At 35.7% G+C, this 16520-nt stretch overlaps 1 protein-coding gene across 1 annotated transcript; it reads left to right on the top strand.

The window, feature by feature from the left end:
• Positions 1-5311: 5311 nt before the first annotated feature.
• Positions 5312-14215, top strand: LOC108658301 (uncharacterized). Its single transcript, XM_089262945.1, has 5 exons — positions 5312-5412; positions 9644-10070; positions 10133-10316; positions 13239-13817; positions 13898-14215. The coding sequence occupies exons 2-5, from the start codon at positions 9658-9660 to the stop codon at positions 14168-14170; spliced, it is 1449 nt and encodes a 482-aa protein (XP_089119071.1). The 5' UTR covers positions 5312-5412; positions 9644-9657; the 3' UTR covers positions 14171-14215.
• The last annotated feature ends 2305 nt before the right edge of the window (positions 14216-16520 follow it).

Raw genomic sequence — 16520 nt, 5'->3', positions numbered from 1 at the left:
ATATGTAAATTGTAAATTGTGTGCCAGCTATAACTTATAATAAGCATAATAAAATAACTGCTGTAACATACAAAAATGTATTGTAAAATGCATGTGTAAAAAATAAAATAAAATTTTTATAAGGTTTACAACTAAGATTTCTTGGCTGCACAACTAACAGCCTGCTCATGATAATGACAATGCTCATGTCCCATGCATACACACACGCATATGTAAAGGCACATAGGCACTTGAAGTTTAGTTTCCTGTCTAGTAAAACTCCAAGGTACTTATGTGAGCTCTTTTGTGGGATTGTGGAGACCAACATAGAAAATAGACAAAGTTCTTGTGGTAAACTTTTACGCACTTACTGGTGTTGATGCCTATGTTCCATTCTCTAGCCCATTCTTCAAAGTTGTTCGTTGCTGTGTTAATGCTTGGACTTCTGGTTAAAACTGCAGTGTCATCCGCGTAGGTTTGCTATCAAGAGATTGCCCTAATCTAATCCTGCAACTACATTTGTGGTCGGCATATCGGCTGTATATATGTAGATTGTATAGCGTAGGTCGAAGCACGGTACCCTGTGGTTAAGGATTAGAACAATAAACAGCAGCGATTTTTCGGGCAGAAGTTTTAAAGTTCTGTTATCCAGCAAGTCCATCTCCAGGGGATTTTTCAGTTTTCATTTATTTGCCACACAATCTCTTGTGACTGGAATTGCAGTGACATCTGAGAGGGCGTCTCCAAGCTTTGCTTAATATCACTTCTGCTATCGGAAGTAAAATTAAGTAGCTTAAATTTTTCCTATGTGGACAGCTGCAAAGATTTCTTCGTCTGCTTGACTTTGGCAAGAACATTTTGCAGTCGGTTCGAAAGTCTAGTGTAGATATGGTGGACTCGAGCATCCCCGGTTCTTAAATACTCTCTTCTTATTCTTCTTTTCAGACGAAAGAACGCGTCAACGTTTGGTGGGAGAATATCTCTGCGATGTTTGGTTTGCGAGTATTGGTTTACTAGAGTAGCAGAAATGCAGCCAGTAAGACAGCATCTTCAATATCACCCGGATTGTTTATTTCCATGTTGCGGTTGGTTCTGCTGAGAAGTTCAGCTTGAAAAACCTCTACACACGAACCTCTAGGGAGAATATGTTGTTTCTTAGTTTTGGTTTGGTGTGCATTTTGCACTGTTGCTATGATAGGTAAATGATCCGAAGAGAGCTCATACCTAATTTCGACTATTAGTTTATTTCTCTCAATCCCATTGGTAATAAAAAAAAAGTCCAGAGCAGAGGGCGTAAGCCGAGCTTTATATGAAAAGAAGGTCGGCTCGCCAGTGACTAGGATTTCGCACGTACTACTGGCAATGACATCTTGCAAATGCTCCCCTCGAGGGCATGACCTGGCGTTACCACACGAACGATGCTTTGCATGAAAATCTTTAAGTCAACATATGAGAATCCATTTCTTACTGTAGTATTTGAGATGATTTGCGTTTTGACCAGTGGTATTTATACTCATTCACGAAGTGAATTAGTATATTGGTTTTGTGCAATGTCCGTCTTGCTGTCCGTCCGTCTGTCCGTCTGTCCGTCCGTCCGTCTGTCCGTATGAACGCAGTTCATTTCGCCGCTATTGAAGCTAGAGACTTGAAATTTTGAACACATACTCGTGTATAACTCCGATTTATAAAGTGTTAAAATTTTCCCGATCCGCCCACTAGGGGCGGGGCAAATCGGAAAATGCATTTTCCGATATACCAGAAATCATGTTAGTTGAAGAGCTAGAGAGTTGAAATTTGGTATGTAGATCCGCGTTGACCCCCCAAGTCCAAAAAGCTATAGTGGATATATCTACGCCCATTGGGGGCGTGGCAAATCAGATAAAACTGTATCTCCTAAAGTTCTAAAGCTAGAACGTTGAAATTTCGCACGTGAGCTAATGCTATAATTCTATAATGATGAAAAAATTTTATGTCTACGCCTAATAGGGGCGTGGCAAATCGGACGTGAAGATATAGTGATTTTTCAAATTTGGCTATATTTTAGGTACTATTGATATATACGCGAGTTGACCTCCCAAGTCCAACAAGCTATAGTGGATATATGTCCGCCCAAAGGGGGCGTGGCAAACCGCAAAACTTTATATCTCCTACAGTTTAAGAGCTAGAAGCTTCAAATTTGGATAGTTGAGTTACTGGTAACCTCCTCTATCGATGCCCCAAAAATAATTGTCACGCCTCTTTTTATAAAATTGAAAAGTAAAATTTAAATACTTAAAAAATATAAAAGAAGCTAAAATAACAAAATTTGCAATACAAAAAAGAGTTTTCCGCGGGATTTGAACTCGCACCCAAGCCATGTTTGTCAAAAGAACAAAAACAAATTGAACCGGCGCCTTTGCTGACAGCGCCACCACCTACTGTCGACGAATGCAATTAAAATGAAATCCAAAAATGAGATTCTTGATATGACGCATTATAGAAAAGAAGAGCCAGAGTAGCGGATGATAAATTTGCATTACATACATACACACATACAAATGAGCGCGTGCATAAGAAAGGCTGTAATGCTTGATGCTACATATGCGTGCAGACTTATGTACATACATATACATGCATATATGCGTACATACATATATGAGGGCTTTTTAAGAAGAAACAAATTTAAACTTATAAAATTGTTCAATTAGAAAAAAGAATAAAATATCTATTTTATAAAAAACGAAATATGTATGATAAAAAAAAAAACCCGATGGGGATTTGAATCTCCGTCGCCGTAACATAACTTGCGACGCCTTTAGCGCCCACGCTATCGCTTTGCTTCACAAACTGGTAGCTAAAATACAATAAGCTAATAACAGAGCGTCATCTGACAAAACTACAATAACAGCTAGAAAATCCAGAAATCAATCGCAATTCTTAGAATGCTAAAAAGCGCGCATTTGTAATGTAAGCAAACGCTAAAGAATCTGCAATAGGTGTGACCGAAAGCTATCAACGAAAATTACCATACATTTGTACTCAAAAAGTGCACGATCAATATAATAATTATCGATTACTCGATAAAAATGACCAAAAGCTACAATATAATCAAAAAGCATAGTTGTTTTGTACTAATTTTTTTAAATTAAATTAAATTTACAAAGGGACTGTGAATGAGTATTCCGCAGTCGGTAGCGCCCGACTGCAACGTTCTTACTTGTTTACTTTTGTTACTGTTTAGAATTCTATCTTGTGGCAATCTTGCTGCGGGCTTAAGCTTTTTGCTCAGCTCAATTTTGACTGAAGTGTTTTTGTAGCTAGATATATGATCACCACCACAGTTAGCACATATCGATATCAGGCTAAAACCTGAGATCACACGATCTGATCCTGTAGAATGATTGCTTTAGCATTTACCACATACTAGTTTTTTAAGGTAGTAATTTCGCGTATGTCCAAAATCTTGACAACTAAAACTTTGCATGAGATCTTTACTAAACTTCTCCTTAGTAACTCACACTCTGTGTCTTCCGATTTGCGTAATCTTAAGTGCCTCACTAACATTTTGAGTCTTCTTTAAGGGGACGTAAAACAAGCTCTGCCTAGTTTTCAGGCTAATTGTGTCTTCGTCATCCTCTGGGTTATCTTCTATATTACGCCTGTCTGGCTTCCTGGGACAATAAATGTTCTTGACTGTGTAGCCATTTTCGGTGAACGTGCGTGCAATTAAATATTTAGACACATTACGATGAATGCCTCTTACAATTACTCTGTACGGGGTATCTTCTGTCAGCTGATGATGCCAAAATTCACCATTTTTCTCGGTCAGCATTCTAACAGTTTCGCGAAAACTTTTTTAATGTTTAATTGAATTGGATACATGCGCTCCACCTTTTTGCTTCTTGCTTACGCCTATTTGGAATGGGCATTTGATATTTACGCAGCTATATTTGTCAACTAACATTGTTGAGAATATGTTGGGACCGCCAGTGGCATCACAGTGTAAGTAAAACTGGAAGCTTGTTTAGTTCATAGTAATAGTAAATATGTAATTTGTATCGCAGCTCGTTGTTACCGATAAGAATAAAATGTTTGCTTCGTTTACCAAATTATCAACATGACATGCTAGAATCATAATCTGAAAGTTTCATGAAGATAGTCCATCCAAAAGAAAAGTTATCAAACAATTGAGTTCCCATAGAAAGCCCACACTGCAGCCAATGCGTATTTATGCATGCGTGCGTTTGCTGTGTACATGCGTGTGTGTGTGTGTATGCGTGTGCGTCTGTTGCTTGAAGGGTTCAGGAGATCTCGTAGTCAACCAGTCTCGACTAGACCTTTCTCACCTGTGTTTATACATATCTTTGTTATGTATGTATACAAAAATTTCGTTAAATAACATGTATTTCAATACGGATTTCAACGAAATGTTCAGCATACGACCTATTCTCTTAAATATTTGTCTGTGCAAACTCTTAGGGTCTACTTTACAATATATCAATAACAACATTTAGAGATTCTAGCTCCGAAGATGGGATAGATCATACATTTCTGTTTGTCTTAGGGACCCATTAAATTTACGTATTTATTCTCATTAAACTATACCTTCTCTCTATATGATAAGATTCGTTCGACTTCCTACCCTTTCTAGTCAAAAATTGTACAGACATGCATACATATGTATATATTAACGGGGGCATATTGTGTGCAATCATCCTAAAAAACTTAAGAATTCCCTGTAAACAGTTAGCTGTAAACATTGTGCCTTATTTGGCCAACAAACTATATCTCTTTAAGACTTCGGTATATTAAATTAATTTAGCTGAGCTAATCTAAAAAATCCATAATATGTAGATATTTTATAGACATAAGAAAACTGAAGCAATGATTTAATATTAGGCAGGTGTACACATCTTACAATGACAAATGACCTATTTGATACAGGGTATACCAACTAGGGGTTGATTTTGGGTATGTGTGACGCTTTTTGCCCTTCGGAAATGGACGGTGGTCGATGTCAGCTCGTTGTTTTTCGGCTCTGTCCACGAATAGTTACATATATGGATATATATGCGTAATGTAGTATTTTCAGCAGTTCGGTTGACGCCTGTTAAGTAGTTGCGCAGTGGCGTCAACATTTGGGCTACAATAGGGATATTACGTTAGTTACTCGCTTGGCCACAAATGGGCTGGGTCACTGAACTTTTCTGACCATTTGCGTGTAGCTAACTACCTGACCGCCCGTTCACACAATACTTTTAGCATTCCTATATGACCAATGTACCCAGTTAGGTACCTTACTCAATATATATACATACCATACCATACATATATATATATGGTATGGTTACATATAGGGGTAGCTATAGCGTGATGACCAGACAAGCAATAGGATACACAGGTGTATTCGAACTGGAACAACTGCAGTGTAATTCAAGCAGCTCGTCTGAAACAGTATGGTCGACACCTTATATTCTTTTTGTGCAACTAACCAAACACGTAGTAAAATTTAATATAATATATATATATATATATATCACGACATTAAACTTCTGGATTATCAATAATATTTTATATTAAATTTTACTACGTGTTGTTTATATATATATAATAAATACCGTATAAATATCATTCTTTGGAGTGTCCGAAAAGTTTCCCAGCAGTTCAATTACAGTTTTCTTTTCATAAAGTGTTTACGTCATTGTTGAATTATGTATATAAATGGCCACAGCCAATACCGAATTGCTCAAAACTGCTTTTGTATGGGCGATAGCTTGTGAAATACTTAGGACCGCAAAATCATTAAAAACATACATATATGGATCAACTGATTAGTGAACTGGAGACAATTGTGATCAATGAAAATTAATACAAACAAAAAGATGTTACTAAATAACAAATACTATTATTATTATAATATTATGCGAAGGCTTCGAATTACATACTTCTGTGCTTCTTTGCGATTCCAATATGATACTGAATGAAGTCAAATATATTAATTTCATTTGTTCTCTTGTTTTTAATGGCTGCATTTTAAATATAATAAGGCCGTGGAAAAAAAAGAAATGGTTTATACACATACATATATATGGACATATACATATGTATATATGTACGTATCGTAAATATCCCCAAAGCATTCATTTAAAATGGCGTCCATACGTCTTTTCGCATTCGGCGTCCAATCAGTCGCAAATACTATTCTACCCTTTTAGCGGTAAAGCAAACGATGAGTCGTGCAGCCAATCACGTCATCGACTTTCCATGTTCTCTGAACTTCATAAAAATAGCCAATAGAGAGCGTATTAGTCAAGAGCTGAATAACACAGCGAAGATAACCTGTATCCATACACACACACCCACATTCACAAACACACATGAAGTGTGCTCCTTGTGTGCCACGGGTTCATCCCCTGGAGTACACTATGAGTGAAAGAGAGCTACAATAAGAATTTGTTCTCGAAACTACAGCGTTTCATGTAGTAAAAATTGCTATAGCACTAAAGATATCCGCTCGTTGTTAAGCTAAGCATAATAAAATGAAGCTTGAAAATTGGCGTATTTATAATTCAATCAAATAAAAAGAAGAAAACAAAATTTTAAATGTAAAAATGTACACATAAATTATCGCTAGATACTTGAAAACATTAAAATGTTCTTTCAAAAGGCGTCCATGCGCGTATGTGTCTGAGTGGGTGTGCGTGATTGTTTCTTTTTTGTAAGCAGAAACTAATTTTGTTTTCTTTTACTTTTTTATTTGCTTTCTGACTATACTAAACAAAAAGCAAATAACAATAACTAACAATTAATGATTAGGGAATGTTTTCTTACGTCCTGAACCCATTAAAAATGGGATATAGTGGTATTGTTGAAATGTTTGTAACAGGCAAAAAAAAAAATCCTTAATCAGGGTCGATTTAGCCCTGTCTGTCTGTATGCTTGAACGCGTCGATCTCAGAAGATATAAGAGGTAAATTTTTAAAATGTCCGTATACAAAGCGCGCCTATCAAGTTCATCTCAACCCGTTATATTTTACATCCTCAGCCCATTGAAAATGGGAAATTAGGGTATAATGGTTATGTTAAAATGCATGTAACAGGCAGGAACTGAAGTCGGTTTAGCTCTATCCGCCTGTCCGTCTGTCTGTTTGAAAGCGTCGATCTCAGAAGATATAAGAGTGTTGTCAACTTTTTTGAGCAAACAAAAGTTTTTTTAGTGGGAAAATACTTTTAAAAAAACGAACCTTTGTGAACAATCATCAAAGCATCAATGCTGATGCTTTTTGCATTGATTTGATTGATATTTAAATACATATATTTTTATCAACTTGTAATCATGGCAGCATTTCTTCAACCGCCGCAAGCCGTATCTTTGAAGTCTTATAATGCAAAAGTGGCCAAGCTCCTAAAATTTATTATTTCCTCCCGAATCTGTAGAAACACGCCTCTCAATCAAAAGCTTTGTAGTGTATTGAGTATTTTTGAATATTTTTATATTTTATGTTCTTTGAATAAAATATATAGTATATATATACGTCCGCACACATACAATCAAATATGTTATTGTATTTTTTAAGAATCAGATCGATAGATTTGATAGAGGACGCTGCAGTAGTAAACCTATTTCAGTTTTGACACATGTTTTCGTCGGGTGTTATATTCACTGCTCAGGTCACAAGCGGCTGAGCAAACACGAAAAAAAAGTGCATGCAAAATTTGAGTAGCTCGACGTCTTAAGCTTTTGCATTCTGATTTGAGGCTTCATAAATTTTTATAAATTATAATTTTAAATATAGTGAAATTGAAGTTTTGAGCCGGACTAATTGTGCTTTTTTATTAGTTTGATTCAGCGTAGTACTCTCGACTAAACTTTTCTTACTTCACAAAATTGAAATGAGTATATGAACGTTCTTTTCGCCGCTATTGATGCTAGATAATTTGGAACACATACTCGTGCATATATCCGATTTATAAAGTAAATGTAGATTCGTGCTGACCATCCAAGCTATGGCGGATATACGCCAATTGAGGCGTTGAGAATTGGGTAAAACTGTATCTTCTAGAAATTTAAAGCTAGAACGTTGTTTTGATTATATAAAGAATAACAAACAAGTAAGAAAGCTCTAGTCGAGACTGCTCGACTACGAGATCCCCTGAACCCTACAACCAACTGATATTTCAATAATAATTAGCACACGCACACACACACACACACGAATACAAACAAACAAACGCACACACATACACATACAAACAAACACACGCATACACACACACTCACATATACAAGCGATTGCGCTTGAGTTGCGCTGCAGTGTGGCAATATTATGAGAACTTATTCGTTGAATAATTTAATTTCTAGACGTACGATCGTACTGAAACTTTCAGAAAGTAATCATAATGTTGAAATGTATGTGTATACCGAAGCACAAGTCTCTAGTATTTGATATACGACTTTTACAAAGATGATGGTGAGGGGGTGGATTAAGGGGTGGAGGGTAAATTTTAACAAAAACCGAAATTGTCTAAAATACATCTTAATATACATTTTAAATTTGGAGACTCTAGCTTGAAAGATGTAGGAGATATAATTTTTAAAGTGATCTTCGATAAGGTTTTTTATCGATAAAAAAGTATCGGAATGAGTTATCGTTTTTTAGTGATAAACTCGATATGCGCGTGATATATACGGACATTTTTAAAAAAGTTGAAGTCTCTAGCTCTTATATCTTCTGAAATCGACGCGTTCATACATACGGACGGACGGACAGACAGACGGACAGGGCCAAATCGACTCAGCTAGTCGCCCTGATCAAGAATATATATACTTTGTGGGGTCTGCCACGCCTCCTTCTGCCTGTTACATACTTTTAACAAAACCATTATACCCTGATTTCCCATTTTCAATGGGTTCAGGGTATAAAAATGGCAAATCAGACCTGAAGGCATAGTGATTATTCAAATTGTGCTATATTTTGGTCACTGTTGATGCTAGAGACCTAAAATTTTGTATACTTACTAACGCTGGCCACCCAAGACCAAAAAGTTATGATGGATATATGTCCTCCCACAGAGGGCGAGGCAATTTGCAGTTTATATCTCCTACAGTTTAAGAGCTAGTAACCTACTCCATCGATAACCCAAAAATAATTGTTACGCCTCTTTAGGCATATCGAAAATTTTCAGCTTTTTAGAGCGTAAGTCAGTTAGGTTACCGTTAGCTTGTTCTAAAAACTGAAGTGTCTACGGCCACTAGAGGCGTGTAAATCGAGGAAAACTACATTTTCTTGCATGATATTCTGCAGTTGGTAGTGTCCGACTGCAACGTTCTTACTTATTTCGATAAAAGTCGATGCATCAACTTTTTTTTTAAGTGCGGCTTGTATGCCATGGGTACTAGACCTTGATATGGTTACCACATTTCAAATAGTAGGTTGCACTTGGTCTTAATGCGCAGCCTCTGTGCAAACTGCATTAACTATGCATACAGTATTGTATATATTGGCTCCTAGCAGGATTTAATTATATTTAAGGTGAACAGTCAAGCCTAGTGGACTCTTACTAGTTTTGAATCGCATTTTAAACATTATTAGGGAATCTACAATGAATCATTCAGGAGAGACAGTTTTTGGAATGAATATTCAAATTAAATATACAACTTTGACAATGGACGTTTTTTTAATAGATAGACAAGGAAAAATGATAAGCTCGAAAACAAATCTTGGACGAAACGATGAGCAGATCTCTGGATACTTCCGTGACGCAAAAGCTCCAGAAATGGATGATTCTGACGAGGAGCGTGAGTTAACAAATTTAAATTGGTTATTACGTAATCAAAATCTGACGTGGTCAAAAACAATTGATGGCAACTCTGAGGATGATATCAATATTCAAGCTGAAAATCGGCATATGACCACTGGGGTCGAAAGTCTCAAAGCTCAAAAGATATTAACACCGTTAGAACAATGTTCGTCAAAAAATTCGGCAAATAACTCTTTTATCCGAAATATTATCAATTACCCTGACTCCAGAAAACAAAACTCATCATCAACACTGTTAAAGCGTCCAACGCCAGCGGAGAGATACGATATTTTTATTAACAAAATTAAAAGGTAATAATGATCCAGTTATACATAGACATTTAGGAACATATATGAACAAAATATCATTACAGTGATTTGGCGGAATATGAAAAATCGGCTTATTTATATAAGACAGATGTAACTCACAAGCCACCATTTAACTACTCCCATATTATTGGGATGGCGATGCTCGAAAACGGACGCGTTACACTTCAACAAATTTGTGCATGGATTGAGTCTAAATTCGCATTTTTCCGAGTGCGTAAGAAATGGAATGTGAGTCTGAAATTAACTTAAGCCAACCCTACATATTCAAAATGACAATTCACGTCTATCCCCATAGACGAAGTCAGTATATTGTACATATATAGTAGTATCCGCTCACCATCCGTCCGTTCATGTGATTATCTGAAATTTGTGACTCTACCAAGCGCAAGACGACTCACGAGTCATCGCGAAATACTTTATCTGGTATATTAAGAAAAATTATATAATATAATTTTCGAACACTCATATAATTTATAAATTAGTCAATTAACTACTGTTTGAAAAATTATATACATACATATGCTGGTTGATAGCGTGATAAATAGAGAAAAACTATATACATATATATTCCAAAGTTTGTTACTACCGACTGCACACTTATACTTATATTAATATATAATTATATTATTGAAAGTACAGAATTCGCTTAGTTACCAAAGTACGTTAAATATACACAGTATATAAAATTGACAACATTTTTATTCCCTGAATAAAAATACATAAATATGAAAATGTAAAATCAGGGTATAGGGATTTTGCTAAAAGTAAATAAATTCTTGATTAGAGCGACGAGACCTGATTTTTTTTTTTTAAATCAATAAATCATCCAGTAATGTTTTTATCGATTAAAAACAGTCAAGTTCAAGCACTGACCAGAGAACACATAGACCGGACACGTAGTGTAAAGCGTTTTGCACACTTATTTTTGGGGATTGCGACCCACACAACTTCGTATTTGCTCGGCTTCTCACTTTTAGGTTCAGGCTAGGTTCTCTGGTCAGTGGTTCAAGTCAGATGCCATTATAGCTAATTATGAATGAAATTAGCAAATATTTGGTCAATTAACAAACGCACGTGCAGCTGCTGCAACAGTTTTCCTATTTGTGTGCACACATACATTCAAACTTGTTCTAGCACACTCTTGGAATAACATCAGCAGTTAGTTAGTTTAGTTTTGCTAAATGGCGCTGAAGCAGTCAATATATTTCAGCTTTTCCACCAAAATTACAAAGAGTGAGATGGGGCTGTGACAAGCGGCGCAACGCACAGTTGGGCCTCTGCCGGTGTAGCGTGGCCATAAATCAAAAAACTATGATATGAAACTATTTTAAAAAAGTTAATGCCATATGAAAATAAATTGATCTACGGGATAGTAGCCGACAGAGCTTTGCAAATTGATTAATTTTAAGGGTAGTTATAGTTGTGAGAGTGACAACGTTGTAAAAACCAGCGAGTTATTGTAAAAAATGTTCCACTTGTTAATTGAGTTGTATAAAAAATATTGCGTTTTCAAGAATGGTTTAGTACTAATAGAATACAAAACAAATAAGAAGCCTCTAGTCGAGACTGCTCGACCTGGAGATACCCTGAACCCTCCATTCTACACTTTTTTATGCACTTTTCTTACATATACATATGCATCGATACTCACGCAAGCGCCCGCGCCGCTAACCGCGCTTGGGCTGTGCTGCAGTGTGGACAATATTATGAGAATTTATTTGTATAATAATTTCATTTGCAGAAATACATTATTAATGAAACTTTCAGAACGTAATCAAAATCTTCAAATGTATGTACACTGCAAAGAACAAGTTTCTAAAACTTGAAAGAAGTTTTTTACAAATTGAAGGCGAAGGGGGCGTGGTATAAAAAATCTGTAACTTACAAAATGTTTGTATTCATCATTTGTATATACACAGTAAATCTGAAGTCTCCAAGCTTAATAGTGTCCAAATTAGACTGAAAAAAAAATATCCATTTATCGATTATCCTCGAAAAAAATATAAAAAAAAAAATATGATCAAATCATACTACGTATGGTATACATGAGTTTGCATGCAAAATTTCAGCCCTGATCAAAAATATATATAACTATGGGGTCTGCGATGATTCCTTCTGCGCGTTACATATTTTTTACGAAACCATTATACCCTGATTTCCCTTTTTCAATGGGTTCCGGGTGTAATATTCTATGTTAATACGACCTTTCATTGAAGATCTGCTTAAAATTTACAAAACCTCTAAATTTAATAGTTTATTTCACCTAAAGTAGTCTATATCTTTTGATTTCCGGCGAGTTTCGAGCAACGGCTTATACACACGTGTTGAGGAAGATATCCTGTTTAATATCAACAAAAATTTTGGCATTCCCAAGCTAGCCCAAACATAAAAACGTACAAAATATAATTAAAAAGGTCGCATTTACCTGTAGAGGCATGCAAATCGAAAGGTTTGGGTTATTTTGTAAAAATTTGTTTGTTTCACAAAGTTTTTGTGTTTTGTTTGTCCAAATAGTCATATTTACTGCAAATAATTAAAAATAAATCGATTTCATACTGAGTCGATTTAGATATGGAGCTTCCAAATTTTAAATGTAGACTAATGTACATATATGTATGTATTTTATATAATTTCGATTTTTGTTGTAATTTACCCCCCGCCCATATATCCACCCCCTCACCCTTACCTTTGTTAAAGGCGTATTTTAAATACTAGACTCTTTTCGAATTGACCCCACCCCTATATCCCCCCCCTCACCCTCATATTTGTAAAACGCGTATTTCAAATACTAAAGACTTGTGCTTCGGTATATACATACATTTAAACATTATTATTACGTTCTGAAAGTTTCATTACGATCGTACGTCTAAAAATTAAATTATTCAACAGCAGTCGCCTGCGTCTGTGCATGTATGTGTGTGTGTGCGTTTTTGTACGTGTGTATTGAAATATCAGTTGTTTGAAGGGTTCAGAGGATCTCGTAGTCGAGCAGTCGAGCGACTAGAGCTGTCTTACTAGTTAAATATCGAAATTGAAATTTAGCCATATTAAATAAGAGTTTTTATTATTTTGATTGACAGTAGTATGTAGTCGAGCACTCTCGACTAGAGTTTTTTATACTTGTTTAATAATTGTTTTTTTTTTTTTTAGAACTCGATTAGGCATAATCTATCGCTGCATCATTGCTTTCGCAACCGTAAACGTGAAGAAAAGGGCAAGGGAGGATATTGGGAACTAGGAGTGGATCCAAGAAAATGTGATAGAAAACGGATAAGAAATCGCAAATCAACCAACTCAAAGTCAAACCATTCCTCGCCAGAGACTAAGCACTGTCAAACATTATTAACAAAATGCCAGTTATCCAATTCGAAAAATACCGGAGGTCCTCATGACCGGTCTCCAAACCTCTCATCATATTATATGGTAAACGAGAAGGCACAAATATCTAGCCCTAACAATAATAGTGCTGAACAAGATGTACAATTGGGTTCCCTGACCGTAACTGAAGTAGAGTTAAGCCTAGGTGATGGGCTGACATTATCAAACTGTTCACACGATCATGACGCCACTTTTCTATACCCAGATACTTCGTTCATCCGTTCAAATAATGAAGCTATTCTACCGCAACAATGTGAGCTAGGCACCATTATAATTAGCACCACGGGTATTATCGATAACCCATCATGCCTAAATAGTATAATCAATAATAAGTTGGGCTGTTCTAGTATGGTGAGATTAATATTTAATGATATTATTAATAATAGTCTTTATATATTTATAATTTTATTATAATTATTATCTTTATTTAGATCTATACCGAGGATGAGATTACAACAGCTAGTGAGAATGTTATATCGCCAAATAAAATGGATTCCAATATAGAAACTAATATAAAATTGATAGCACCTACCACCTCCAACTCTGAGATCACGAGCAGCGTTACCATTAATTATGACTGCTCCAATTTTCGACCATACATTGACTGCATTGACGAGTCATATAATTACCTACATAGCAATGAGTTAAATCGCAATGATGATATTTTAGATAACCTTCTGGACGTCTGTCCTAGAGAATATTGAATGACAAATATCGCCAAATAAAAATGTAAACTTCTTTTAATACAGCGATCAGTTGACTTCATTTTATTTACGAATGAACTTAACTTGAAAACGGACACTTACCTAAAATCACCAATTATAGAGCTAATCAAATGCTAAAAGATTCGCTATTCGTCAAAATAAACAAATAAGAAGGCTCTAGTCGAGACTGCTCGACTGGGAGATACCCTGAACCCTCCAAGCTGATATTTTAATTATTCTGTACTTCATTTATGCACATATACATACATACACATGCATCCGCACGCACGTATAAAAACACGCTCTGCTAACTGCACAGTAAGCAGCGACTGCGCTTGGGCTGCGCTGCAGTGTGGGAAATATTGGGAGAATTTATTTGTTGAATAATTTAATTTCTAGACTTACAATCCTAATGAAGCTTTCAGAACGTAATCATAATGTTCTAATGTATGTATGTACATTCCAAAGCACACTTTAGTATTTGAAATGCCTTTTTTACAAATTTGGGGCGAAAAATCTGTAAATTACAAAATGTTTGTATTTCTAGGTCTAATAGTGTTCATATGAGACTGAAAACACAAAACCAATTTTTCTATTATTCTCGATAAAAAAAGTTATAGGATGATTTATCGAAAAAATAAAGCAAACTCGCACTGCGTATGGTCACTGACCAGAGTGGTATGGTATACACGAGTATGCATGCCAAATTTCAGGTCTCTAGCTTTTGTATCTTCTGAGATCGACGCACTCATACAGACGGACGGGCGGGCGGACGGACGGACGGACGGACGGACGTACGGACAGACGGACAGGGCTATATCGACTCAGCTCGTCGTGCTAATCAAGAATATATATACTTTATGGGGTCTGCGATGATTCCTTCTGCCTGTTACATACTTTTTCACAAAAACATTATACCCTGATTTCCCATTTTCAATGGGTTCAGGGAATAAAAATTACTTAGTCAAAAGTTAGTTGTCAAAAGTATTTACACAAAAATTTTGTCCGTCATAAGTAATTACACAAACCTTAAACAATGTTTATTGCTATTATTTAATGTTATTTATTTTGGATTTTTGTTTTATATAATACAAGGCCTATTTATTTTAATTAGTTTTTAGTTATTCCTCCTTTTACGTCAATTACAGCCTAAAACCTATCTGCAATTGAAGCCATAGTATAGAATGATGAGAATATCAGATTGGAGGGTTCAGTCGAGCAGTCTCGACTGGAGCCTTCTTACTTGTTCGCTGATAAAATGGCTCTTTCTGCTAACCATTCACGATTTTTTTATTGTGTGTATACATACTCAATGAGAGCATCTTGCGGGTTGATGATTATGCAGAAATCGGTTTGTAATTTTATTGATCCAGTATTTTTATGTATAGCAACCTTTCCATTACCAATATCTAATAGCTTTTTTGAAAAACATGGTCACCATCAGTTGTACTCATTCCACATTGGGCCACAGTGGCGACGATTGGCGTTGAAGTGTTTGTCTGAAATCACCTGAGAGAAGTAACAAAAAATGAGAGGATATTGGAGAGCATTATATAAACGATGGGTATCAGCAATGAACTGCAGAGAATTATTTTTCCTTCGAATCATGATTTTTTGCTTTGCTGTACGGTTGCCAACCATGATTCCAGACACGTCGTCATCAACAGAAACGTTGAATCGACGTATATGCTCTCCCGCTGGTGCTCTATCAGCATTGATCAATAGCGTGAGTGTCACCATGTAGCATATGGATTTGTGATTTTAATAATTTCAACAATTCATTTAACAGCGCATCCAGCTCGCTGACGATGCGTTACAAAAGGTGAATTGAGGTGAAAAATTGTTAAAAATAAAACGCAATAGCTTTTTAGAAGATATAAATCTTTTAAATAATGTAGAATCAGACAATAAAATTTGTGTACCTTGTATAAATGGAAAACAAAGTACAATGATCACTTTTTGTAGTCCATTCTGATGTGTGCGGTTCAATCACAACATCAACGATTGATAATTAAAACTATTATGTTGTTTTTATTGATCAGATGTACTTTTTTTGTATTTAAAGACATAATTGCAAAAAGTGAAGCTCATTTTAACTATAAAATTGTAAATATATTTATTGGCAATGGTAGAGAATATCTTTCTAATCGAATGCGTGAGTTTTTTATTGAACAAGTAAGAAGGCTCTAGTGGAGACTGTTCGACTAGGCGATACCCTGAACTTTCCAATCTGATATTCTAATCTCTCTGCACTTCTTTTAGGTACACATTCATACACTCAAGTATTAGAACGCGCTCTGATACCTGCGCAGTAGGCAGCGGCTGCGCTTGGTTTGATTAATTTCTTTTG

The sequence above is a fragment of the Drosophila navojoa genome, chromosome 6 (assembly GCF_054131105.1).
Source record: "Drosophila navojoa isolate 15081-1374.11 chromosome 6, UAZ_NAV_1.0, whole genome shotgun sequence".
NCBI lineage: Eukaryota > Metazoa > Arthropoda > Insecta > Diptera > Drosophilidae > Drosophila > Drosophila navojoa.
This window is presented reverse-complemented; position numbering and strand designations above follow the sequence as displayed.

Bases quoted from the DNA above. Each gene is read 5' to 3' on its own strand.
- LOC108658301 (XM_089262945.1), top strand. From the start codon at position 9,658: ATGATAAGCTCGAAAACAAATCTTGGACGAAACGATGAGCAGATCTCT. The intron at 10,071-10,132 runs GTAATAATGATC...ATATCATTACAG, and splicing joins TTTATTAACAAAATTAAAAG to TGATTTGGCGGAATATGAAA. The intron at 13,818-13,897 runs GTGAGATTAATA...ATCTTTATTTAG, and splicing joins AGTTGGGCTGTTCTAGTATG to ATCTATACCGAGGATGAGAT.